The sequence below is a fragment of the Cricetulus griseus genome (assembly GCF_003668045.3).
Source record: "Cricetulus griseus strain 17A/GY chromosome 1 unlocalized genomic scaffold, alternate assembly CriGri-PICRH-1.0 chr1_1, whole genome shotgun sequence".
NCBI classification, from domain to species: Eukaryota; Metazoa; Chordata; class Mammalia; order Rodentia; family Cricetidae; genus Cricetulus; species Cricetulus griseus.
In genome coordinates this window covers 106,278,930-106,306,768 of record NW_023276807.1, presented here as the reverse complement: position 1 = coordinate 106,306,768, position 27,839 = coordinate 106,278,930, and the positions used below count along the sequence as shown (strand labels likewise).

General features: G+C 47.9%; 2 protein-coding genes across 16 annotated transcripts in view; one reads left to right on the top strand and one right to left on the bottom strand.

The window, feature by feature from the left end:
- Positions 1–8,018, bottom strand: part of Evc2 (EvC ciliary complex subunit 2) — an 84,485-nt gene extending 76,467 nt beyond the window's left edge. For 2 of the 4 annotated variants that reach the window (XM_027387055.2, XM_027387057.2), the window contains exon 1: positions 6,310–6,554. In XM_027387055.2, the coding sequence (XP_027242856.1) occupies positions 6,310–6,489 (180 nt within the window). In that variant the 5' untranslated portion in view covers positions 6,490–6,554. Of the gene's footprint in view, positions 1–6,309; positions 6,555–7,008 lie in introns of those variants that run through there. The other 2 variants (XM_027387058.2, XM_027387056.2) reach the window with 2 other exon arrangements.
- Positions 8,019–8,130: 112 nt separating this feature from the next.
- Positions 8,131–27,839, top strand: part of Evc (EvC ciliary complex subunit 1) — a 40,835-nt gene continuing 21,126 nt past the window's right edge. For 5 of the 12 annotated variants that reach the window (XM_035453425.1, XM_027387062.2, XM_027387061.2 and 2 more), the window contains exons 1-8: positions 8,134–8,367; positions 11,868–11,990; positions 16,932–17,015; positions 18,844–19,091; positions 21,031–21,115; positions 22,093–22,191; positions 23,686–23,823; positions 25,717–25,875. In XM_035453425.1, coding sequence (XP_035309316.1) covers positions 8,209–8,367; positions 11,868–11,990; positions 16,932–17,015; positions 18,844–19,091; positions 21,031–21,115; positions 22,093–22,191; positions 23,686–23,823; positions 25,717–25,875 — 1,095 coding nt within the window. In that variant the 5' untranslated portion in view covers positions 8,134–8,208. Of the gene's footprint in view, positions 8,368–11,867; positions 11,991–16,931; positions 17,016–18,843; positions 19,092–21,030; positions 21,116–22,092; positions 22,192–23,685; positions 23,824–25,716; positions 25,876–27,839 lie in introns of all 12 variants that reach the window. The other 7 variants (XM_027387060.2, XM_035453424.1, XM_027387066.2 and 4 more) reach the window with 5 other exon arrangements.

Below are 27,839 nucleotides of genomic sequence, written 5' to 3'. Positions count from 1 at the left end.
TAAATGCCTGGGTCTAGGTGACTTATCAAGAAGGAGCCAGTGTAAGATGCTACAATGAATCCCTGAAAGATTCAGTTTGGCTTTGGACTGGGTAATGGGTATGGACTGGGCTGTAATGAGTTCAGAGATGAAGCAGAGGGAATGCTGGGATAGACTCTTCTCTGGGATGACTTGAGTAGCCACAATCAAAAGTTGGGATGCAACACAACTCTTTGCCACTTTAGAATATGGATGGCCTTTCCTCCAATTCACATTGCCTTCTTCCTTTCTGTCTAGGACTTCATAGGGACAGTCTTCCCCACCTGTGCATTCACTCTCCAGTGCTGTGGCATTGAAGTTCTCAGAAAACAAAGCCAGCCTCTGCCAAGTGTTCTACAAAGCTGACTGATCCATCTGCAGGTCTATGGCTGTGGAGAATTGAAATAGTGCAGGTCCAGACCCAAATGATCTGGGGCCATCATTAGTCCCATTAGCAGCCATTTAATCCCCCACCTAACATCCTCAGGTAAAACCTTCTGGAATGTACTAACTTAGCATATCTCAAGCTTTTGCCAACCCAAAAGCTAAGAATGTCATCAGATAGCATGAGAGTTCCCCTCTTTGCTGTAATCTGCCAGTCAGGTGTTACCAGTAATGTATTTGAAAACTGCTGTGATTTAGAACTTTCTTTTGTTCTATTAACCACAGTAATGTCATACAGCCATTTCTACATCAGAACATAGTACCTCGGGCAACCTGAAACCAAACCCATCCATGCTGTTCACTTACAAAGAACAGCAAGGCCTCACCAGAAAGCTGCTCTCCACTCTGCTTTCCATGTGTGCCTCTGCCCATCTAGCAGCTCCTCAAACACCTTCCTGGCACCTGTGGACAGTGCCTGCTACATCAGCCCCCATCCATGCTGACTGCTTTGTATCTTCAACCCCAACAACCTACACCAAATATTTACCAGCACCACTACTCACTCTCTTTCTCCAGCTGAGAAAATGCAGGTCCCTCAGAATGGGGACAGGTCTTGGAATAGCTTATTCTCATGACTCATGATCCAAGCAGCAAGGACAGATCCAGCCTCTCTTGGGCATCTTTGAATGGGCTGATTTGAACACCAGCTCCTATGTCAATGCCACACTTTCTTCTCATCCCCCACTGTCACCAAAGGATCTTTGCATAGAAGGACTGAGCTTAATAGAGCTGTCCCAGCCACCTCCAATTACAGGAGCCCTTAACTACAGTTTGCGTTTAACATTTCAACAGCCATGTGGATCTAGCAGTCAATGCACCCAGGTGGTTGAACATCAGGAAGTGACAGATGCCCACTTAGTCCCTAGCCTTTATGCTCAGGCCCACAAAGCACTTCCCTATGGGACTAAGTCCATATGTGAGCAAAAGCTCCGAGTACCAGGTCTATTGAGTTTCAGTTTCCTCATCTAGAGAGAGGGCAAATCACACCCTCTGTGTCATGCTTTGAAGAATTAAACTGGACAATGTACACAGAGCAGTTAGCACAGTACTGTGCATTCAGTGACCCAGGGAGTGGGCTGCTGTAGGGAGCCGTCCCTGAATTCTCCATTACAATGATGGCGCCTGCAGGCACTGAATGTAAACAAGATTATTGCGCAGGCGCTGGGTAATTTTCCATTCCTTGATCTCTGCCTATTCCGTGGCGTCATATGGCCTTATGAGCTGCAGCCAATCATAGGGTGACACGTCCCAGGCGGCGGCTGCCAGCCTTTATTAGGGGACGGGATTCTTGGCTCGGGGTCTCTGCTCTGGTAAGCTTATGCTCTCCTCTCAAGATGCATTAAAGCTTTACTGCAGAAGGATCCGAATGTCCTGTGTGGTTCTTGCCGCCGAGACGATTGTGCGGGACAGGCTGCTCCTGTCACTGTGGCTGCTGGGTCATCACAATCATCATTTCTATAATACTCCAGAGCAAAATATAAAAATCACCACCACTCAACCAAAGAAAGTTGTACTGAGTGCCAGTACTAGAAGCAGAGGTACTGAGTCTTGGTGATTGCCAGACCAGGATCCAGCCAGTAGGTGTCAAAGGCATACAACAAATGCCTGAAAAAACAAAATCACCAAATAGGCCCTCCTCTCGGGACTTAAGAAAAGTGAAAAAAAGACAATAATATGCATCACCTTTTATAAACAGTATTGCTTATATTATTTATATGCATTTTGTACTTGCATATACAATACACTACTTGGATATCTATACTATATAGACAGTATATTAGAAAGTAGTTAGAGTGGTTTCCTAGTTTCTTTTCTGTTGCTGCAATAAACACCCTGACAGGGAACATAAGAGTGGGAAGGGTTGATCTGGCTTACAGTCAATTCTAGATTACAGTGCATCACTTCGGAAAAGTCAAGGCAGGGCCCCAAGCAGCTAGTCACAGCACATCACAGTCAGGAGGATAGAGAACTGAGTACACTTGTGGCCTCCTCCTCCTCCTCCTCCTGCTGCTGCTGCTCAACCAGCTCTCTTAACTCTTATGCAGCTCGGTGCCCAGCCCATAGACCAGTGCTGCTCACAATCACATTCACAGTCTTCCCATGTTAACAACTACAACAATCCCCCTCAGATGTCCGGAGGGCACCATGATGTAGGTAATTCCTCAACTGAGATTCCCTCCCTCCCTCAGGTGACTAAGTTGTGACAAGTTCATAGTTAAAACTAACCAACACATGTTGGGAGATGATTGAAGGGTGACAGAGGGACAGAGTAATGAGATTTTTTTTTTTTTTTTTGAGACAGAGGCTCAGGTAGCCTAGGCTGAACTCGAATTCACTGAGAATGACGAAAGCAGGCTGAGCAAGCAATGATGAGCAAGCCTCTAAGCAGCATCCCTCTATGGCCTCTGCCTCCAGGTTCCTTCCATGCTTGAGTTCCTGCCCTGACTTCTTTCTGTGACAGACTGTGATGTGGAAGCATAAGCCAAATAAACCCTTTCTTCCCAAAGTTGCTTTTGGTCATGGGGTTTTTAATCACAGTAATAGTAACTCTAAGATGTGGTGCAACAACAAACAACAAAGATACAGTGTGACAACAGCAAAGATACATTGTAACAATAACAAACATACAGTGTGACAACAAAGATAACAAAGTGATAACAATAAAGATACAGTAAAAAACAAAGAGTGTAACAAGAACAAAGATACAGTGTACCAAACAACAAAGATACAGTATAATAGGAATATAGATGTTGTGTAACAACAACAAAGATACAGTGTAACAACAAAAAAACAAAAAAGACTCTGTTACAGATGATATCTGGCTGCTAAAACCAAGATGGAATCTCTCCCTTCCTCTCCCCTCTCTGCCTCACTCTTTCTCCTTCCACTTCTCCCTTTCTCTTCTGTCTCCTCCCCTGTAAGACACACACAGTACATTCAGATTAGCATTCCATCCAACCTGAACCATTGTTTCATATGTAAGTAATATCATGAATGTGAGAAGCAGGTCTTCTTCTGAAACACACTTAGCTTTAAAAGACAAGCTGTCTTATTTCATCCCAAACCTCAGGGAACCAGACAGGGATTGCAAGGGAACAGCAGTTCCCAAATTTGTTGGCTTTGTGATTCTTTATGGCAGTTAGAAAGGACTGAAGAACTTGGGCTTGAATGGATTCCATTTGTCAGTATTTACTGTACTTACCCTTCACTACAGAAAGATTGTATTTAAAAGAGAGCAGAATAGTCAAGTATCCATTTTTAAAATAGGAATAAGAATCCTATAGTCACATAACTACAAGATTTTATGAAAATCACTCCAAATTAAAAGAAAAAGTCTTAAACTTTTGCGAAGTCACCTGTGTCTGAATTAACAGATGCATCTGAATTCTCAGATCTGCCTCTGTGTGAATTCTCCCCCAATGTCCCATGTCATGTCACTTCTCAGAAAATGAATAGAGAATCTGCTTTAGTAACACCATAAAAATAGCCCTTACTCCGTGGACCCCAGGAAAGGCCCAGTAACCCAGGGTTCCTGGAGCCCACTCTTAGAACCACTGGCAACCTAACCTTGGTGAGCAACCAGTGAAGAAATGAAAGAGGACACCTACCCAGGAAATGTCCAAGTACCACACACCAGGAAGTAAAAGTGTGGCCACAGATGTGTGGGTACCAGTGGGCCAAAGACAATCAAATCAAAGAGGACCCTCCCCACCTAGGGCTCCACCCACCAGGATCCTTCCCATAGGGCCCTTTCTACTTATCCTCCCAAATGTCTGCACTCTGTGGCTTCTCCATTTGAATGTCTCTCCTCCCCTAGCAGCCCTCACAGTCCCTTCATCCCCTTCAAAGTGCTTAATCATCAGGCAATTGGGAATTTATCTCTCCAACCCCTGCACAGAACACCCCTCTTAAATGTACATATTGGCGGGGGAGGAGGGAGCGGAGAGAGGCACCAGTGAAGGCTACAACAACCACAGAGGGAGCATCTGAGACACACCCTCAGTAAGGTGTTCAGAGAGTGACCTCACAACCCTGTTCAGACCTAAGGCCCTGGAGGCTGTGGGCAGACTCAGGCCTCACAGAGATAAGAGACTAAGCCAGGAATAGCTCAGGGCTCAGCTCAGAGAAGAACTGTCTGTAATGGCCCAGAGTGGTGAAAAAGTGCCAACTCTATGGGTAGGACTCAAGCAACCCGGTCACTTGGGGGCTCCAAGGCCACCTGGACACAGGTATTCAACAACAGGCTCCAACAAGGACAGAGTGACCTGTGACAGTGAAGTGCCCTGGCTCTGGATGGCCTTGGGGACTTAACAAAGGGTATTGTTCCTCCTCTAAAATAGTCACCCTCCTCCAGACTCCACACCTGATGCTGACAAGGTCCTGACAACATTCTGTAGGCAAGATGTGCAAAGACTTGGGCTCTAAATGCAGGGGGCGGGGGGGGGGGGCACAGTGAGAGCAAAGGCCAGGGTCACAACAGCTTTCACAAGCCTTGATTTTGTCCTCTGCAAATGAGCCACTTACATCTCACCTCCCCAGGAGGAGTAAGGGAAAGGACTTAATGAAAATGTCAATCACTGGGCTTAAAGCACAATCCACAGACTGTACAGTGACAACCTAAGACTGCAAGTGACAGGGAACAGAATAGTCCTTAAAGCACTAAGTCTCTGCAGCAAGAGTGGCCTCATGAGAATCCTTGGGTCTACAAGGGGAGACTGGGTAAGCAATGCTAAAGTTGGTACCAAATAGGCCACACCACTGGCCAGGACCCCCCTGGGAACAGAAGCTAAATTTACTCCCAGGGCCATGGTTGGTGGAGGCAGGTTAAGAGTGAGCACAGATGCAGACGATCCCCCAGGGATCTTCAGGAATGGATGAGAGATGCTCTAGCTTCATTTCTGCTACTGTGATAGATACCCTGACAAAAAGCAGCTTACAGGAAAAGGGGGTTTATTTCTGCTTATGATTCTGGGTTAGAAGCTATTCTTGCCTGGAAGCCAAGAGCTTGAAGCAATTGGTCACATCACAGCTACAGTTAAGAGCAGAGGACAATACATGCATGCATGAGTATTCGGCTTGCTTTCTCTAATCTTACCGAGGTCAAGGCTCCCTCCCCTGCCCACAGTGGGGTGGGTCTTCCCTTAGCAAGATAACTCTCTACCCTCAACACAGGTCATATCCACAGACCATAAGCAATCCCTCGTTGAAACAGCCTTCCCAGGTCATTCTAAGTTGTGTCAGGTTGATAAGTAAAGTTGACCAGCAGAAGATAGGGCAAAAGGTGGAGACACAAGAGAAAGGTAGCCAAAAGCCAAAGGTGATAGGCTCAGTCAAGACAGTAGCAAAGGGCAGGGAAGAGAGTGTGTAAGTTGGTCCTGAGAGGAAAGCAGGCCAGTTTTGGACCAGCTTGGGGAGAGGAGCTTATGGGGCAGTGGGGACTCTGTGCTTTTCCAATTCTGGAACCACAAACTGGTCCAGAATAGCGGAAGCAGGTAAAAACCCAGCCCATCTTCCCAGCTTTCTTACTACACTGCCAGCCGTATATACATGAACTAATCTAATGCAGGGTGACTTTTGATGACCTGAGTCCTAGTAGCCTGAGAAAGGGAGACATACGCAGTGATTTGTCCTCAGACGCCTAACTCCTAGTATGCAAATCTGGATTTGAACCCCTATCTACAAGCCTGAGGTTCCACCGGTATTGAAGTTCCAGTTCCGTGGTACATGTAGAACGCACCTAGAGGCATCACCAGGCAGGGGTTAAGCCTTTCTCTCACCTGATCTTGTGCCCCACAGGGCGGAACTCTTCCAACCGGTGTAGAGAAACCCAGGCGCCTGCCCTCTTACCTGCAAGCTTGGCTGGGGTCCCCCGGGGCCCGGCCTGTTCGGAGACCCTGGGCCCAGTGCTGGGAAGGCGGGTGAGAAAGCACGGGGACCCGCGCCCAGCACCAGGGCCGCGGCCAGGACTCCCCCAGCCAGCACCCACGTGGCTCGTCCCCGAGCGCCCGTGGGACCGGTCGCCCCCATCTGGTGGCCGCAGACCCCACACAGGCCCCGCGGAACCCCGGAGCTTCCGGACCCCGGGCCCGCCCCGCCACGGAGCATGCTCAGTGAGAGCCGACTGGAAAGTTTTCTGGAACACAGGCATCTGGAGTTTGGAGCCGCGTGGGAGGGAGCCACGCAGCGCCTTAGCGCCCCACCCCAAATCACCCGCCACTCTTCTTCCCTGAGGGTGACAAGGGTCCCTACCAATACCCACTGGCTCTCTAGATCTCAGCTCAGACTTTGCATTAAGAATTCCCAGAGATGGCTGACTGAATTCCCAGTTTCTGAATTCCCAGTCTCTTCCGACCACTGCAGCGGGGTTAGAAACCTGAGAGGCATTAGAAAGCCAAGGTCACTTAACAGACAGCTCGGGGGCAGGGGAATAGAAGTAGGGGCAAAAAAGAAAAGGTGACCCTCCCCTCCAGTGGGGTCCAACTAAGTCCAGTTTCAGCGGAGCACCTGCTTTCCCAATCGGGTCTTGGGGGATCTCCCTGAACCTACCCAGCCTCCTCTTCAACACTGAAGCCATCACTTGGTCAATGGGGAAGCTGGGGCTGAAAGCCCTGGGCAAAGGGCTTTCCTGTATCCCGAGAGGGAGGAGCTGGGAGAGTTCTGGGTTCTGATGGCTTGCCTTCCCTGCTGTCACAGGGTCTTCTGTGAGCTGTCCAGCTGGAGCCGAGCACCAGCTTCTTCACAATTCCAGTGACACACACACCCCTTTCTTGGACAGGGAAGGATTTTGCAGGTCTGAGAGTGTCCTAGCCATGCCTCTCACACCAAGTACTGCACCCTTGAAAACTGCCCGGTATCTTGGGGGCAGTGTTAACAAGTGACTTTAGAGGGCAAAACACAAGCAGAGTTCATTTTTAATGGATCTAATTTTTTTTAAGCCGGTCTGCTTCTGCCTCCTATACAAATTGAGTGGCCCATGGACCACAGGTGTATGCTGTTGCCTGGCATTGTATGTTTTTAAAGCTCAGGCCTGAGGATTCACATAAACACAGTTGCTTCATGAGGCTATTGCCAGGAAGATGTTCCCAGAGATGCCCTGAGGAAACAGGAAGGTCTTTATAGCAGGTGAGTGACCTGAAGCTATAGATGTGAGCAGACAGACACTGCCAACTTCTTCTGAGCTGTCAGACCTTGGATAAGTCACCTCCTCTGTCCTTTTCCATCTTTAAAGAGGCCGAAGTATTGGCTCCCATCCTGCCCACGTGTAACGGTGAATGACAAAATGAAGAGAGGGCCCAAAACAGACTCTTTCTCCAGGAGATAAGGGATTAAAAGGAGTGTTCAAGCGATCAAGAGTGGAGGCAGTGGCTGCTTGTCCCGTAGAGAAGACCTACCAGCCCAAAGAGCAGCGTGGGAGTCGGATGGGACAAGTCAACAGCAACCTAGGAACTGTGCTGCGCTTAATAGGGTTGCCAGGCCAGGACTTAGGGCAGCCTGGGCGCTCCGTGACCGAGGAGTTGCTGCTCCGAGGACTCGGAGGAGGGATGCTCCCATCCTCCTACATTTGGATCCTCTAGCTGGAAGGCGCACCTCGGCTGCGCATGCTCAGTGTGCGGTAGGGCCCGGAATGGCTGAAAGTTTGGGGCCGCAGGTCCAGGCTCCGCCCCCGGCTTGGGCGCAGCAGGGAAGGGCGCCGAGGCTCGGAGCTGGCGGGCGACGGGATGCGGCGGGTCATCCGCCCGAGCCCCCATGGCCTGCACAAGCGATGCACGGCTGCTGCTGGGCCGGGAGGAGCTGCAGGCGGCGCCCACGCTGCTGGTCCCCGCTGTGCTACTGGGCGCAGCACTCGGCCTGGGCCTCGGCCTGTGGCTAGGCTGCCGCGCCAGCCGCCTGCGTGCGCGGCTCCAGGTGGGTACCAGGGGGTGGATCGAGCGCCCTCCTCTTTTGGTAAGATTCTGGGCTTCATTATCTGGACCCCAGCTTTGCATCTTCTGAGTGCGATTGTGCGCAGCCTACAGCTCCAAGTAAACCAGGGTCAGGGCTTGCTGAGGAAGGGCATGGAATGATTGGCCTAAAGGCACTGGCCTGGAGTCCTCAGAAAGACTGTCGCCCCCAAGCCCTCCTGGGCCTCTGTGCCCTCCGGTGTAGTTAAAAATGTGGGAATAATCCCAGCAGATGCTCCCAGCTCAGTATAGGGGAGAGGAGGGTTAGTGTTTGCACCCGGATGCCCACTCCCTCTACCTTGCAGTGGAGCTGCCGGACCTCCTCTGGGAGTAGACTGAGGACCTTCTGCCAGGGTCACACTGGGCCTTGAATGCCACAAAGCTGAGCAGGAAAGGTACAGTTCCAGTCCGCATTTGGTCATAACCCAACATGATAGGTGCTGTGGTGGAGTAGAATCAGGCTAGCATCTGGAGAGCTATCTGTTCCAGGCACTGAACTGGGCCCTCTGCCCTAGGCTCTGAACTCTGCAAACAGCTTTGAATCAACCCAGTTTACAGCCCCATTTTAGCAAGATGCTGGTGGGGAGAGTGTTAAGCAGCCTGGCAGTGCAACAAGTATATGGTCTAATGTCCAGGAATGGTTAAGGGACACCGTGCCTGACAACTATTTCAATGATGTTGGATACTGGGGAGATTCCTGACATGGAGGAATAGGCATCTTATTAGTTGTGATGAGACCCATTGGGCACTCTGGGTTCTGGCAGCTTTGACGTCTTCCAGATCTGCTCTGTTGTGCCAGGCATTTGGCTCTCTCTATCTAGAAACATGTTTGGTTGAGGATTATTTTTCTCAGTCCCCGCTTCTTTCAAGAACACACACATGTCTGGATTGATTTCTGCCCCTGCCTATATTTTCTTTCTCTTCTTTATCAAGTCTCTTTTCCTATAACCTGTTGTGCTAGTCAGCTATGATTGTGAGCAGTCCTGAACTGTTAGATGGATACCGTGTGTGTTACACACATATGCATGTACATTCATATATAACACATATATGAAGCTGGGAGTCTTTGCTCAGTTTTATTCTTGTGATTCAGTGTTTTATATTTTCATTTTCAGGAATTCTTTTCTGTCCCCCAAGTCCCTGTTCTTATCCTAAACTGCCTGGTGTGGGTAGAATGCCTATCCACTTCCTGAAGACACTGTGATCTTCTGTTGTCTGTTTTGTGTTTCCTCACCCAACACCCACCCCACCCGCCACCCCCACCCCAACCCTGACCCCCCCAGTCATTCCTTTTGTTTTGGGGATTGACCTTCTTGTTAGAGTTTGTCCTCAGATCTCTTGTGACCCTTGACCTCCTGGAAACTTATAAGTGTGGGAGTAGAAAGCTGTTTCTGCCTCTGTGGGGTGGGTGGGCTTTCTCCCAAGGTCTTTAGTGAGCCGTCTAACTGGGTAGACCCCCATCAAATAGTCAGCAATAACTGCAAAAAAATATCGAAATTTTGGGCTATATTGTGTGTGCTTTCTGCCCAGAGACCTACGGCTTCAGACACATGAACTTCTGGACACCTTGACATTGCCATACCTGTGTCTGCATTGGGCCCTTTGCAGATGTTCTCACATCCTTCTCCCGAGACCTCAGAGGCTTGCTCCCTCTTTTAAGTTTCTTCTCAAACAAACTTTGACCGAGAGGCTTTCCTCCAGGGTCTAGAACAAGGCTGGGTATCCAGTGGATGCTGAATCATAGCCCTGACTAATTTAGTGCACAACTGGATCACCAGGGCATAAATATAATTATTTTGTGTGTTAGGGGGTTAATATTCTTGAGAATGTACTCATGCCACAGCATGCCTGTAGAGATCAGAGGACAGTTTGTCCAAATCAGTGTTCTTCTTCCACCACGTGGACTCAGAAGACAGTCCTTAGGTCATCAACCTTGGTGGCAACTGCCTTTACCCACTGAACTCTACTGCTGGCCCCCGTGATGTTGTGTGTAAATGTTCCTGTGTGTGCAGGTACATGTATGCATGCAGGTGTCTATGCACATGTGTGTGCTTATGTCGAGGCCAGAGGTCAAACTTGGTGTCATTCCTAAGACACTATTCACCTTGTTTTTTGGAAATAGAGTCTCTCACTTGCCTAGAACTTAGCAAGTAGGCTAGGCTGGCTGGCCACCTGAGTCCTACCTCCCTGCACTGGGATTGAGAGTGTACACCCCCATACCTGGCTTTTTAACATGGTCCTGGCAATTCAACTGTGTCCTCATGCCTGCTCTGAACAGGTGAGCACTAAAACTTTGCCTGGAGGATACTGCCTGGAGTCCCTTGAGCCTTTGTTTCTATCAGTCCACCTTTAAGAGTGACCTGTGTTTGTTTAAAGAAGTCTCACTGGCTACCTATTGCTAATTCTCTCTGTGGACTCACAGTAAAGAACCCCAGAATTCTAGCCAGGGGCAGGTCCTCTGTCACAAGGATCTCCTCTGGCGGGTACACCATGGCCCTATAGTACTTCAAAATTCTAGACAGGATCACAACCCCTCAGGAACAGGAAACAAAACTGGAGAAAGCTGGACACACAGCTACAACAGGGAAGTTTACTTGACAAGGATATAGGAAAGGTGAAGCAGGCCTCTCTGTGCTCACATCCATCCAGATAAGCACATGGGTGCCTTCTGCTGCTCACATGTCCATGAATAGCTATGATACCGGTGAATATCTATGTTGACATCTGCCAAGTGGTGGAGTTGCAAATAGCACGTCTACAGACTGTAATTCATAGTAGAAATCACTCCTCTGTTGAAGGTAACCAAGGTCATTATTTTAAAAAATCACTCAGTAGCTTTACTGAGAACAGCAGGGAAAATACTACTTGCACATCTCCTGCAAAGGGATAACCCTCAGGGACTGCAGTTTCTGTTCTGGTTTCATGTCTTTTGCTATGATGAGATAAACCCTACAGCAAGCAACTTAGGGAGAAAGAGGATCCTTTTTAGCTTACAACTCCAGGTCAGTCCCTCACCGTACAGGAGTCAAGGCGGGAACCTGAAGCAGCTAGTCACATGACAATCAAGAGCAGAGAGAAATGAATGCATGCATGCACAGCTTGTCACATGACAGTCAAGAGCAGAGAGAAATGAATGCATGCGGGTGCAATTGCTTCTATCAAGTATCTCATCACAGCTACAGAAATGAACGTAGAACAGAAACTGAGAAACAAAGCAAGCTTTGCTCCCAGTGTGGCCACTCTTGGGACAAGGCTCCACTTGGGGACAACTGAGATATGTACCCGAGGGGATTTCTTAGAAAGATGACCAGGGTGACCTGGGTGGTTTTAAAAAATGCCTGATGGGTGAAGGAGGCAGGAAGGGCACATGGTGAACAGAGATGACTGTTGGGCTAAATTTCAGGGGGATGGACAAGGCTAATTGACTTCAGCATCTGGTTTCTCTCCACCCCTTTGGGGTTTCAGAAAGATGACACTCAACATCTGCTCAGGAGTTCAGAGCCCACTGCACAGAGCCTGCCAGATACTGGCTCCCAGGTCAGGAGACGCCAGAGAGAAACAACTTTCCGGGATGAGGATGCTCCTGAGGTTAGTCTGAGCCTGTGTGCTTCTGTGGACACATGCTGGGTGTGGGACTGTCTTCCAGAAGCTAAGGTGTCAAGCTACAAGACACTGTCTGATTTATTTCCCAGGATTGTCATGTATGAATAGTAAAAGGCATTGGATGAGTTTTTGACAAAGGTATGGTCCCCTCTTAATTAAAGTCCCAAAACCCCAGAAAGCTCTCTAGTGTTTGTCTCTGGTCACACTTATTCAAGAAACTACTCTGGTAGGGTTTCATGACTGTGGGATGACTGGAGTTTAGTGTGTCTCAATTCCCACAAAACCCTGCTAACAACATTTACCCATTTCTTTGCATAGCCACACTTTTCCCCTTTCCTAGCCAGTGGGGGAATCAATATGAGCATACCACTAATAGCCACTCAGTACTTTCTGAGTGTTTGGCTGATAGACTGATTGTTATCAGAGTCCAGCTGCTATCAGTCGAACCCAAGTTCTATTCTCTAACCAAATTTCGTTACTCTAAGTAAACAGGCAGCCAAGGGAAAGCTGGGAGCCTGGCACCAATCCTAGAGGATGAATTCTCCCCTGTCCAGGGTCTTCTCTATCCAGCTTCAGTTGGCCCATGGAGCATGGCAAGGCTCCTTCAGTAGGGACAAAGGGACATCGGTTGGCATTCTCTGGTGCCGCAGGGAATAATGCATACTTTAAGTCGAGGCAGGGTCATTGGTCTGGTGGATTTGAGTCCTCCTAACTCTCTTCAGTTTCCCTTTTTGTTTTCATAATCTGATGAGGAAACTGAGCCTCAAAGACAGATCACTTTCTGGGTCCTAAAACTGGGGAGCGGCCAAGTTCAAACGTGTCCCTAGATCTGTCTGGCTCTGGCAGAGCAAACTGCTTCCCTCCCCCTTTCTACCTTCCCTTGTCCCTCAGATTCCTCCCTGTTTGGGATCCTCTACTGGCCATACAGAGTGCTTCAGATTTGATGCAAACCTGGATTTGCATCTCCAAAGGCTAGGAACCAAAGCAGAATAGCAGCTTGTTGTCCCAAGCTGCCTATGGCCCGTACCTCCCAAAGATTCCAGTGATCATACTTCTTTCCTGGGGGGCCTAGCCTGCAGAACCTGTACCTCAGAGTTTCAGAGAGGCTGGGAGGTGAGGAAAGAGCCTTGCTGGGATTCCTTTCTCTCATGTCTCTTTTTCTCTGTGTCTCTATTTGTGTCTCTGTGGAGAGCTTTTCATCCTTGTCTGCCTGGGTGACCCTCTGCATCCCTGGGACAATGTGTGTGAGAATCTGTGTGTGTGTGTGGCATCTCTGTCTTTCTCTTTTCCTTCATCTCTCTTGACTGCCTTTCCCCCTCCCCACATACCATTAAAATTCCACTCACAGACAGGAAAACTATGTCCACACAAATGCTTGTACACAGATGTCCAGCTCAGTCCACAACAGCCAGATTGGAAACAACATAAATGACCAACAACTAAGAAATGCATGAACAGAATGTTGTCAGCCAGGCACAGTGGGTTACACCTATATTCTCAGCACTAGCTGAGGCAGGAGGATTGTGAACTGAAGCCTGACCTGGGTTACATATTGAAAATCAAGACTCAAACTAAACAAAAACAGAATTGTGATCTGTCCATGGTGAAGGTTATTGGTTGTGAAAAGGAGCGTGATACTGATATGCACTCTTATCCAAAGTGAAGGAAGTCAGTCATGCACCAAGTAGGACCCCAAATCAGTCATGCACAGAAACAAGTAGGATCCTATGCATGGGAAATTTATGTGGACAGGAAGTAGCTGAGTGGTTGCCAGGGAAGAGACAAGTGGACAATCAGAGAACAGGGCTTCTCTGCTGCAAGGAGCCATTCTGAAATTGCCTGTGTGATACTTCCAACATTGGGGAAACACTGAAGACCGTTGATTACATATTACACAATTTATATATTTTAGAGCAACAAAACTGTTTAAAAATAAAAACAAACAAACAAAAACCCTCATTCACATGTAAGTTGGCTTTGGATTCCATGGAAACAACACTAGCCTCGGGGCCCAGTGTGGACCAATCCCAGCTCTGCTGTATATTTGCTGTGTGGTATTGGGCAGGAAACATAGCCTGTCTGAGCCTCAGGTGCCTCACTGTGAGAGTCACAGAGATCCCCCACAGGGTCCCCAGGGTGCTGCCAGCATCCCTGTCTCAGAAGGTACTCCATCAACATTGCAATGGTGGAAGATTACATCATTTTTCTTGGGCCCAGTGAGGTTTAACCTGCTACCTCCCTCAGTGCCTGGCAGGTGCCCATTACCAGGCTAATGATTGCCCAGAGCTGAGTTAAATATCTGCCTGGGCAGCCGTGTTTCTGCCTGGTGAGTCCAGCCAACTCTTCTGTGCAGAGAACCTCAGCCTTGTGATATGTCCTGCTGCTACTTAGATGAATTCTGTTTAATGAATAGCTCCTGATGGTTAAAACACGCAGAAACTTCCAGAAGGTTTCAGAGGCTTGCTGCCCCACAGCCTGCATCTTTTTTTTTTTTTTGCCTTTGCTAATAAAGAGGAGGGATGTGAACCATGGAGGTGACTGTGCAGAACCAAAAAGAACACCTTAGGGCTGAGGGGGAAACAGCTTTTCTCTCCTCACAATGACATCTTCACCAATTCTCTGAACGACTGCCTTGTTTTGGCTGAAGTTCTTCTACCTTGTAACTTTTGCACAGCAATCCATTTCCTGGATCACTGCATCTCCTGAGGGAAACCATCAGATTTGGAGCATCTAGATCCAGTGAGGAGAGCTGTGAAAAGCTGAGGCCTATGGATCCTTTCCAGGTGGCAGAAGCTGCCTGTCATTGCCTCCACATGCCTAGGGCTCTAGTGTCCTCCATCTCTCAGCCAAAGCAGGGCAGGCCTCCATCAAGTCCTGCAGGATACAGGTAGCCACACAGGTGGCCACACTGGCATCCTTGCAAGTAGAGCTTCACACAGTCAGGGCTATTCCAGTGGTCCCACCCAGGCTTTCACTCATGCCTGCATCCCCAGGCATCCCAACTCTGCCTGCTCCTGCACAGGAATACATGTCCCTTTCATTGTCTTTCACACTTCTGCAGTGTGTCTTTGCCCTCTATTGGGTAGAGAAACCATGCCTTCCTCTCATTTCGCCCTTTTCCTCTCCTTTCCTTCCACCTCTGTTACACAAAGCTTTAAACTGAAGAGGATCACCAGACCTGGTATGCTCTATAATCCCAGCTGCTTGGAGGCTGAGGCAGATCTTAAGTTCAGAGCCAGCCTGCACAATGTAGTAAAACCCTCAGAAGAAGTACAGATCATGCCAGGGAACAGAGTGAGCAATGTTTTGGTCCCTCCCACAGCATCAGAGGTGGCTTCTCAGGGAGGCAATGCCTACTGGGCTCTGAGTGGCTGGTGAACACCAGCACTACAGCTGCCCAGTTCTTAGTGTCTTCTCAGGCCCAGGAAGTCAGATGGAAGCTTCATGCCTCTTATCCTTGAGTATTACACCCTCCATCTGTTGATTATATCGTCAGACTGAGGCTGACCTAACCATTCCTTTCTTGTTTAAGGTTCTATTCCAAAACTTTGTGTGAATATTGCCTGTGTGTTTATACCCTGCAGTGCCACACTTTACATTTTAATTGGCACATATAATGATCTGCATCAGTGGAGTGCAGTGTTAACACTATACATGTAACATGTGACATGGGTACCTTCACGTCGTCACCTCTGTGAGTTAGGAAAGTTCAGACTCATCCAGTTGCTCTGAAATATATGAATTGTCAGCTACAGCGACCTTGCTGCACTGTGAAATGTGAGGTCTAATTCCTCAAAGCTCAGATACTTCATGTGGTTGTTTTTCCCACTGAAGGTGGGCCATAGTCCTTCAGGAGATACTTATTAATCTGTCTCAAGGTATTAAAAGCCTAATTGCTTCAAAGCCAAAGAATCGGAGTTAAGTGATAGTGTCTGTCTGTCCAAGTATTTGTCTATGTACCCATCTATTTGTCCATCTAGCCACCCACCATACATATATACAGCCACCCATCTATCAGTCTGTCCATTCGTCCATCCATCCACACATCCATTTACCCACTCACCCATTCATTCATCTCTTCATGAATCCACCCATCTACAAATCTGCTCATTCATTAAATTATTCCATCTATTCATCCATCCATACTTCACGTATCTATGCATAAGTTCATGCTCCATCCACTTATCTACCTTCCTATACATACTGTGCTGTCTAGTTTTATATTAGCTAGAGCCATCTGGGAAACAGAACCCTCCACTGAGAAAATCACCCTACCAGATTGGCCAGTGGGCAAGCCTGTGGGGCATTTTCTTAACTGGTAATTGATGTGGGAGGGCAAGCCCATAGTAGGTGGTAATAATCCTGGCAGGATCCTGGGGTGTATAACAAAGCAGAATGATCAAACCTTGTAAAGCAAGGCAGTAAGTAGTGTTCCTTCAGGATTTCTGCATCAGTTCTTTCCCTGACATCTCTCAAAGATGGGATGTAATATTTGAGGTAAAGTTGACCCTTTCCTCCCCAAGTTGCTTTGGTCATGGCATTTATTGTAGTAAAAGAAAAATTACTATGACACATATATACATCCATATATTCATGTCTTCCTTCATCAATACATTCATACATTATGTAATACACATTCATACATCCATCCTCCATCTGTCCTTTCACCTATTCTCTGCTTGCCCACTGGTAGAGCCACCATTTTATCCATCCATGTGCCCATCCATTCCTCAATTCTTCTGTTTATTCCTACATCCACCACCAATCCACCACCCTACCCACCCTTCCTTCTTGCAAGGATCCAAACCGGCCTGTCATGGTTCTATCCACTGTTGCAGGTGGAATGTGACATTTTAGAGACTCATGACCATCTGTCCTTAACACGGCAGAAAACTCACTGGGTTACTCACTCTCTTTTCTTTGCAGGAATGTGAGCCATCCTTGAGCGGTAACATCACAGCATTTGCACTGAAAGCCAGGGTTGTCTATCCCATCAACCAGAAGTTCCGGGTGAGCACTCCAAGTTCCATCTTAGCGCTGAAGTTTACTCCATTATGTGCAGGGATCCCTGGGAGAATAAGGATCAGATGTGGGTTTCTACCCTACCTGAAAGTTTGGTGTGTGATAGATCAAAACATGAAAGCTGACCCATTCTGTGTGGGCACATGGGGACCACAAAAAGATCAGGAATTACAGCTGCTTGATCTTCAAGGATGACAGACAGCTACCAAACAGTGAGATACTATCCTCCCTTTGGGTACCTCAGACCTCAACTTCTATCTCTATCCATATGGCTCAGGGCTAGTGCCAGACACTATACTTCTTAGACACTTATATGGGGCTAAGGGATTGTCACACCATTGGCATTTCCAATTTGTGGCATTTCCAGAAGGTGAATGGACTGTTCAAGGTCATGTGCAGGAGGAGAAAAGCTCCACCCTCCACTATTGTCAGCATGACTGTGAACAGGTTCCATTGGCTGGAGTATTTATGCAAAAAGCAGCCGATCAGAGGGAGGAGCTGAGCCCGTGAGGTACCCTATGGAAAGTGTCCTGGCCAAGAGTCTTTGGGAAAGGACTGGCATCCTGACACTCAGCAAGATATGCTCTGAGTCTCTAGGGTGCCATTCTGACTCCTGACTCAGCCTTTCCTGCATGGCCCTTTCTTGCTGTGCTGTGAAATGTGGGAGGGGGTGCTTCTGCCTCACCAGATGTTTGGACTTCAGGCAAGACAGTGGGTGGCAGGGTTCAGAACCATGGTTTGCTCAGTCAGCGACTTCCTGCACCAGAGGGTGTTCCCAGACTCTCTCCCTGTGGAAGTCTTATGATGAGCAGCATCTGGTTGTGCTGCTGGAGTTGTTAGGGTCAGAGCCTGGGCCCTTGTAGGCCAACAACTAAGCTTACCCATCCTCAGGAAGCCAGTTAAAGAGACAACAGTAGTAAAAAACAGAGAAAGGAGATGTATTCAATGTAGTCACACTGGGAAGAGAAGTAAAGAGATCTAATCCCCCCACACACACACACACAGTGGGGATTAGATTGGGAGAAATCTAAATGTCTGCTAGGCCAGTTACATTTATGCCTGACTGGTATGTTCCCCAGCACATTGTGAAAAGCTTACTCAGCTCCTTGCTGTCTGTCAGGTGTATGAAAGGTACATGTATATCAATATGGCTGTGGCTAGCTGAGCAGCCCAAGGTGTTGCAACCCGCCACACAGAAATGGCCAGGGACCTCAGGAACCCAGGAGACCTCAAGGAAGGCAAGCCCCAGCAAAGGCAGATCCCAACAGGACAGCTCAATCTAGAAAGGCCCAGAAGCAGGACATGAGGAGGTCTGGAGCAGGGGCCAGCTTAGTCTGTATAGGCTCGGCAGCAGGTGACAGGGCTCAACAGAGAACTGAGCACTTGCAGTTGTTCCAGGGACCAGACTGTGACAAGTGTCACATTGGGCTTAGTTGGGAGACACGGGCCTGTGAGAGGGCAGTGGGAGCCATCAAGGCTGTGACAAGAATGACCTTCATCAGGGCAGGTGCTTAGCACACATAGTCAAAGGGGCTCCTGGAGTTGAGCCAGCCATAGAAGAGACAAGGGATGTCCAGCAGACATCATGGACTAGGCAGATGGGGGCACTGAGTACCGAGGTGTTTAGGGACAGAGTCTGATGGCTCTAGAGTAGGAGTCTGGTACAGAGGGCTGGCCTCATGGAAACAAGTGTGGGAACAGATGAGCCATGATTCTGACCCTCGGGTGTGGGTTTGACCATGGACCTGGGGCATAAGCTTGGTCTGTGTGCACTCACTCCAATGGTCAACTCAATCAGGTCTCCTTCTGTTTCCAGCCTCTGGCTGATGGATCCTCCCACCCGTCGCTGCATGAAAACCTGACCCAGGCAGCAGCCATTCTGCCCCACCTACCCCACCAGCCAGCAGAGGCCTCACCAGCCAGCAGCTTGGGCAGCCTGAGCCAGGCTGGCAAGGAGGATGGCAGCTCCTCTTCCAGCATGCACTCAGCCTACAGTGACGACAGGCTCCTCCACTGTGCCTTCCTCCAGGTGGGCAGCTTCCCTGAGGTTCTGGTCTGTGAGAGGTAAGGAGCAATCACAGGATACTGAAATTCACAGTGGGTGATGCAAAGGAGGAAAAGGTCCAGAAAAGTCAAATGACTCAGCTGTGGACATACAGAAGCAAAATGTCAGAGCTGGGGACCAGGTACTTTTACCGTTGGCCACATGGTGTGGATCAATATTGGGGTTACAAAGTCAACCTGAGCCCTGGAGAGTGGTTACAGGAGAGAGGTGTTTAAATACTGATGCATTCCATAAATTATAGAGCAGCCAACACCCTGGGAGTTTGGGCAAAGCTTGCAGCACCTGCAAAAATTATCCAAGGAACTTGAGGGCCTGACCTCTGTTCCTCATTGCTATAACTCTGTTGCATGGCAAAGGGAATTGGACCGGATTGGTGATCCATAAACATCAGGCAATATTTCCCCTACTTTGTAAAAAGACACAGAGAGGCTGCCAAGTTCACACCACAGTGAGTGATAAGTCAGGTTTGAGTGATAAGCCACTTTATCTCTGAGGTTCGGGTGCCATATCACTAGCCTCACTTTGTGGTCCTCTCACAGGGGTTATGATTGGCAGCTGTCATCAGGTCTCTGTGTCCTGAAGTTCCAGGAATCTCTGGATGCCTTAGTTACTTTTCTATTATTATTCAATTATATATGATCAAGGCAACTTATAGAAGAGTTCATTGGACCTTATAGTTCCAGAGGATTAGAGTCCATGACTGCTGTGGTTGCAAGCATGCCAGGCAGGTACGACAACTGGAACAATAGATTTACATCCTTGTCTGCAGGTAGGAGGCAGAGAGAGAAGTAGCTAGGAATGATTTGGCTTTTGAAACTCTAAGTGTGCTCCTGGTGACACACCTCCCCCAACAGGGAGAATTAGAATTAGAATGCATCTTCTAATCCTTCACAAACAGTTCCACCAATTGGGGTCCAAGTATTCTCATTCAAACCACCACAACAAGTGGCCCAAGAATGAGGGACTTGGAGCCTGTTGCCAGGGAAGATGTCCCTGGGCTGAGAGAGACCAGCATGGACCACATTCTCGCATTTGCACTTATAAACTTCAGAATTGTGTGGATGGCTGTTTTAATTCAAATGCATTTGTTTGTGAGAAAGAAAAGTGTCCCCAAGGCTACCCTTGTCTGTGCTTAATAGCTGTGGTCCTCTGCTCTCGGAGAAGTTATGAGCAAAGAGGTCAAGACCAAGCTGGTGAAAACCACAGAAACAGCTGACCTGAACAAGAGGGAGCTCATGGACCCTGGACTGATAGCTGGGAGGCCAGCATGGGACTGATCCCAACCCCTGACGTGGATATCAGTGAGGAGGCCTCGGCACTCTATGGGGCCTCTGGTAGTAGATCAGTATTTATCCCTGGCGTATGAAAGGACTTCGGGAGCCCATCCCACATGGAGGGATGCCCTCTCAGCCTGGACACATGGGGGAGGGCCTAGGCCCTGCTCAGGATGATATGACAGACTTTGGGGATCCCCATGGAGGGCCTTACCCTCCCTGGGGAGCAGAGGGGAGATAGGGTGGAGGATGGGGGGGAGGAGGGGAGGGAGAGGGAGCAGGGATTGACATGTGAAGCAAGCTTGTTTCTAATTCGAACTAACAAAAAATAGAAAATTTAAAAAAAGAGTCACTTCCTTGTCTGTCTGTGCTGAGGAAAGGTGGTCTGTGGTGGCAGAAGTGACAGGTTTTAACGAAGACATACTGAGTCTGCTCCTCTGGCTTTCTCTCTCTGGATGAATTTGTCTCCAGTGTCCCTGCAAGCTGTGTCCTTACACTCAGTTGAGGCTTCCAGCAGCAGTGTGGACTTCTCTAATCCTGAGTGTATGTGAGGAACATGAGCTAGGGGACAGAGACACCACAAAGACCAAGCTGAGACCAGTGTTCTTTCCTCATCCTGGCTTCTTACCCTTTAACCCCTGTCTGCTTCTCTCCGGTGGTTCAGTGCGGATATTGACCTATGTGTTTGCAGCCTTCACTTGAAAGACCTGCTTCGGGTAGACACAGCACTGAGACGGGAGAAGCACCTGGTAGGTGGAGTCATTTGCTTTCTCTTCCTGACCTGGGAACCAGAGAGGGATATGAGACTCCCTGTGTGCACAGAGCCCCAGATGTGTGAAGGGCGCAGACCTGGGTGGAAACAGATATGGAAACAGGGGATTGATGAGGTGAGGTCTGGGCACTGGGTGTGATGAAACATCCATTGCTGCTGATAGGACATGGCTTCCCATTTACCTGGGGCAGGAGCCATCTAGAGATGAGCTCATGCTCAGGCGCATCTGCTGAGACACAGGGTAGGGAGAGCACTGTGTGAGGGAAAGACACTAAGCCAGTAGCTACGTTAACAGCAGCAGCACACAAGCTGAGGCTGTGGGGCGATCAGACACTGCACACAATGAGTGTAGAAAACTGTATGACCACTTCTTAGAAAACTAAGCATGTGATGCCCAGAGGACCAGTGGCTCTTCCCTGGGTATCTATCCCAGAGAGACCATGCTGGCACCAGACCCTGTGTGAATGTTCACCGCAGTGGGGTGCGTGATGATACCTGGCTAACACACTCCTGTAGTGGAGTGGCTAGGCACCGTGGAGATGGTTCTCTCTAGGATTCCCTGGGGATTCCCCATTCTGGAAGGGCCCTTCTTGGTGTATGGAGCATCTCTTGTGGAGACAGGAGTCTTGGAAGGCTCTGCACATCCCAATTCTTTAGAGGCATCTCTAACTCTCTTACAAGGAAGCAAGGCTCCATGTGGAAATACGTGTCATGAAGGGCTCTGTGCAATGTAGGTACTAAGGAAGTTGTGTAAGGACAGGAGGGTCAATGGAGGGAGAAGAAAGAGAGGAAGGTGAGAAACATTTTTTTGAACCCTCATAAAACCTGGTCCAGCACAGACCATTGTCATGATATATAATCTCTTTATATATGGATCCTTTTGTTCAGCAATAACTATGTCAGAGGATGGGCACTTCTCAGATGTTTCTCTCATCACTTCCCTTCTGCCAACAGATGTTCATTCAGATTCTTAGAGCATGCCTCCTGGACCTTTTTCCTAAAAAGAAGCCTGATGATGAATTATACCAGAAGATCCTTACAAAACAAGAGCATGTAAGTCGTTAGCCTATATCTCATGCTAATCCAATAAATTGTTTATAATAAAGCATATCACGTCATGCAAAAATTATTTTCCTTTAATGCATAAAATGGTTTTTATAATACACATTTGAATGCAGTGTGACCTCACGTGAAAATGTATGTGCATATGTAAAAAGAACACTTGGAGTGACCTCCTGCATTTTGGGTCCTGGAACCTTGACTAAGGCTAGCTAAGGGATGAAGAAAGGACAGACACGCATACAGGAAAGCTGGGATCAGGTGGGAATATGCTCACTCAGATGGAGGACAACTACTCCTACAGAAACCCAGAACCTCAGCATATTTCTTAGGTACACGAAGGAAGGTAGGTCAGTAGTCTCAGTAGGAGGCATCTATAGGTGAGTAGTCTCATCATTATAGCTATCTCCTGAAGAAGATGACCCCACAGCTCCAGAGAAGCAAGAACCATTCTTCCTCTCCATGCTGGGCTTTGAAGGAGCCACACAGAGTACCCCGTGATCCTTCCTTCCTAGTATGGAGTGAGCTGCAGATCTAGAAATGCTGTCAGCCTGGAGATGTTGCTTCCTAACATTGAATCCAAGAACTGGCACAGTTGCCCACCTAATCACAAGAAGAGCTGGACCACATGTGACTCCCCACAGAAGCCGGGACTGCTACCTGTTCACTGTGCTGAGACCACACTGGAACAATGGCTTTATGAAGATGGTGTCCCAGAGAGAAAGAAGCTCGGCAAGCTAAGCTGCACTTCCTACTCTTGAACCTACCAAATACCACTTCCTCCTTGAGGTGTAGTGTATAATCCTTCCCCAGGGAAACTTTATGAGTGAAGAAGGGATATTCCTGCCCAGCCCCAAGAACACACAGCATTTTTTTAAAGATTTTATTTATTTATTTATTATGTATACAACATTCTGTTTCCATGTATATCTGCACACCAAAAGGGGACACCAGATCTCATTACAGATGGTTGTGAGTCACCATGTGGGTTCTGGGAATTGAACTCAGGACCTCTGGAAGAGCAGTCGGTGCTCTTAACCTCTGAGCCATCTCTCCCACCCCTCCACACAGCATTTTCGATGAGTTTGTAATGGCTGAAAGACATGATTCGATTGTTTGCTAAGTACTATAGTTTCACGAGGACAGAGGATATAGAAGAAAATCAACCTTAATTCTTGATGTCCAATGTTTAATGAAGTAAAAGAGTTTTTACTCTTCTGCCTTAAATACATTTTAACTTTATGTGTATGAATGCACGGTGTGGGTGTGGGTGAAGAAACTCAGATTTCTAGCTTACACAGCAATTGCTTTCACTTGCAGAGCCGTCACTTCGGCCCAGCATTAAACCTGAAGGTTGTGCCCAGAACTTCTTATTATTGTTAAGATATATTTTTATAAAAATATTTGTCAAAAATGTAAGAACATTTATTCTAGAATTTGAGTTTTATGAGTTTTTCATTGTTTACTTGTTCTCCTCCCTCACCCCAGGATTTGGAGGAGTTAGAAAAGGGACTTCAGGCCAGATTGGCGAACACAGAAATGTTGGGCACCGGTGATTCTGGCTATGTCTCCCTGGCAGATGTGGAGAGGAAGGAGAGAGAGCTCTCGGAGCAACTCATAGACAATGTAGGTGTGGAGCTCTCTTCCCATGGGGATCTTGGTTTCTGCAACATTGGTGAGATTGAAGAGGTGACACTGTCATGTCCTATCCCAAGGCACAGACCCAGTTTCTGATGTTCAGTAGCAGAGAAGGTATAGTTAGAGAGTGGGGATTTACAGAAGGAAGTTTTTATCCATTTACATTTTCAGCTGGCTGTTATTATCACTGAAAGCAATGATTCCTATAAATCCTCAGTGTCACTACCACTCCACAGTCGAGTGGATTCTATGAGCATTTCCAGCCCTCAGTGTCAGGAAACATGCGTCTCATGCCACAGAAGTGGGCTCCCTTGGAACACTCATTTCTCTTTTTGACTCATTGGAGCAAGCAGATGTGCCCTTGGCACCTCTTATTCTGGGCAGGGGGAATTGAGATTTGCTAAAGCGTGGCCTTTCCCAAGAGACTTGAGGAGAGCTACAGTGAGCAAGGAGGACCACCTGGCTCCCTATGGAAGGGTGCTAGGGGAAGCTGAGAATGATTGAGGGGCATGTCCTTTCCTTTCAGGATCTGAAAAGGCTCTGTAGAGGGCCATAGGGAGGCCAGTGAGAAGGGATGCTGACCCATATGTGAGCAGACACAAGCCAGGGAAAGCTAAGAAGGCAACTTAAAGAAAGAAGAGTTTATTTGGGCTTCCAGTTTCAGAGGGTCAGAATCCTTGATGGCTAAGTGAAGGCATGACTGCAGGAGCAAGAAGCTGAGGGTTCGAATCCTGAACCACAGGGTGGAGCAGAGATAGAGAACTAAAATTGGCACAAGTCTTTAAACTCTCAAAGCCCTCCAGCAGTACAAGGCCACACCTCCTAAGCCTCCCCAAACAGTGCCAACTGGGAACCCAATATTTAAATTCCTGAAGCTATTGGGGACATTCATTCAAGGAGCAGAGTTACTTTTCTCATCTCTGTGACCAAATACCTGCCAAGCACCTTAAGGTGCTTACAATCCAGAGGGATATCTTCCATAGAGGGGAAGCTGTGGTTTCAGGAATATGAAGCAGCTGGTTACATTGTATCAACAGTTAATGTTGGCGCTCCCTTCTCTTTCTCCTTTTTATTCACTCTGGGACATCAGCCCACAGGATACCACATTCATGATCAATGTGGACCTAAAGGGATATGAACCAAATATAGCCTGACAGTCACATTCTGTGACAACTGGGTTTTGACCAGTCCCTTTTCTTTGCCTCAGGGCATGTTCTACTCAGAAGTAAGCAAAAAAAGGCACACAGATGATATACAGGCTGCATACCAGGAAGGACAGCCACCAGAGTTCCTGGCACCCTTGATGCTGAAGTTTAGATAGGCCATGTTATCACACTTTGAAGCCCCCAACATCTAAAGCCATGAACTGACTATTGCTTACTCTAGTCCTGATAAGATGTGGCGTGGGAAGCTGCATTTCAAAAGCAGAATGATTTCACGGTCAGCATCTTCTCTGCCATTTGGCTCTTTTGTACTTCTGGAACGATGACTAATAGTTAGTGGCCTCCTGAGTTTTTATTTTTAGGCCATATTTAATCCCTTGGAGAGATCCTGGAACTCACAGGATCTCATTGTCTCACTTCTCATGCTCCCAAGGAGTAATTGTGACCTATCTGGAATCCTTAAGCGGTGCTCCTAATTTCTTATTGGCAGCAGTGCCTGTGTTTGCTGAAAACACCTCTGTAATATGTGCACAGCATCTGGGGCAGAGTGGAGGGTCTACCATAGGACACAATCGCTGCCAAGATAAACCCCCTTCAATTGCAGAAGGGTTGAGAGTCTGGTGGGGGTAAGGGATGAGCTGCAACTCCCAGACACTGTCCAGAGCTCTTTTCTTGAATAAGATTTCCCCATTGCCTGTTTCTCATGCTCATTTCACAGATGGGAGCTTTCTGGAAGCAGATGGAAAACATCCAGCCCATTCTTGTGGACCAGTTTAAATGTTCCAGCTCCAAGGCACGGCAACTCATGATGACTCTGACAGGACGAATGATTGCCGCTGAAGGGATGCTTCGTGATTCTCAGGACCTGCAGGCCCTGGTAATACAGAGTGTGAAAATCGGGGAAGTCACTCAAATGCCTTAGGGATTAGGAGGTCAAACACTTTCATGTTGCAGAGGAGGGTTAGCACCCCAGAAAAAGGCATTGAATCCACCTAACATCCATCCATCCTCCATCTGTCTTTTACCCACCTATCCATCTTCCATCTGTCTGTCATGTATCCTCATCTGCCCCATCTGTCCACTATCAATCATCCATCTGTCATACAACCATCCATCATCTACCCTTTATAAAAAAGATCTATTCTATCCTATGTGTATGACTGTTTTGCCTGAGTGTATGTACATATACCAGGTACATACCTGGTACCCAAGGAGGTCAGAAGAGAATGCCAGATGAAATTATAGATGGCTGTGAACCACCAAGTGGGTACTGGGAACCAAATTCAGGTCATTTACAAGAGCAACAAGGCAACAAGTACTCTTAACCACCGAGCCATGTCTCTAGCCCCTTATTAATTACATGCATATGCGCATGCTGGTGTGTGTGTGTGTGTGTGTACATGCAAGTGTAGGTGGCTACAGAGGCCATAGGTATCAGGTCCCCCTCAAGCCAGAGTTACAGGCTATTGTGAGCCCCCTGATGTGGGTGCTGGGAATCAAACTCAGGTCTTCTAGAAGAGCTGTACTGTCCCGCGCCCGCTCTGTATTCCTCGCCAGCAAGAAACACACGCAGGACACTCGGATCCTTCTGCAGACAAGCTTTAATGCATTAGACTGAGCAGAGACTAAGCAGAGACTAAGCAGAGACATTGAACTAAGAAAACCATCCCTATATAAAAGGCTGACCAGCCGCCTGGGACGTATTACCCTATGAATGGCTTCAGCTCCTCAGGCAAAAATGAGCCACGGGATAGGCAGAGATCAAAGGAATGGAGATTACCCAGCGCCTGTGAAGTAATTCACACCTTGGTGTCTTCAGGCAGCATTATAATGCAGGAACCGGCTTCCTACATATCACCCTTTTTTTATTAATTAATGAAAAGGCTTTATATTATTACAAGCAAATAGGTCACCCATATGTTGAGGGATAGAGGCAGGGGTTGACCTTCCCAAAATCAAACATTAAGACTGTGTACGGGAGTCACCATCAGGCTGTTAGCTTGACCCGAAGTACTCCCGACCTGTCCTCTGCCGTTTTTCTGGGAAAGGGGATTCTCAAGGCAGGTAACCCTTATGCAGGTCAACGTACCTCCCAGAGAAGCCTGTATAATAGGCAACTCTGTGCGATGCCTATGCTCAGCATCCCTCTTTGGGGCTGCACAAACCAGACACTCTACCCTGTGCAGTGAGCCTAGGCTCCGGGTGTGCAAGAGCTGTCTGGCCGGCGGCCTATCGCTTAGCCAAAATATAAGCGCTTGGGTGATCTCTTGGTTTGAGCCCTGGAGCTTACATGCCAGTCAAAAGTAACAGCAATCCATAAGCGGCTGTATCGAACAATTACACCCACCCCTTTTCTCACAGGCCAGCCAAAAAACGGCTGTATCGAACAATTATACCCACCCCTTTTCTCACAGACCAGCCAAAAATAACAGCAATCTGTAAACGGCTGCATCGAACAATTACCCCCACCCCTTAAGTAGAGACAATCGCTCCGCCAAGGGCAGGAGTTAATCTGGATAACAATAGCGGCTCTCAACTCCCGGGGGTAGAGGGTGGAGTTCCGACTTTTGGAGGTCTGAAGGGACTCTTCGGGTGAGTCTTTCTGGGATCCACAGGGGATTCTCTTCATCCTGTGAGAAAACACAATATCGCTCCCCTGGATCTTATGAGAATAGGATCCGGGCCTTTCCAAAGATCAGTTAAGATATCTTTCCATTTTACCATTTCCTTTTGGCCTTTTAGTTTTTGAGGTGAGACGCTTGGCCTCGGTATGGCCCCCAGCGTTAATGTAAATGAGGCTTTAAAGCCCCAGGCATTCCAGGCCTTTAAGAAGTGTTGAAT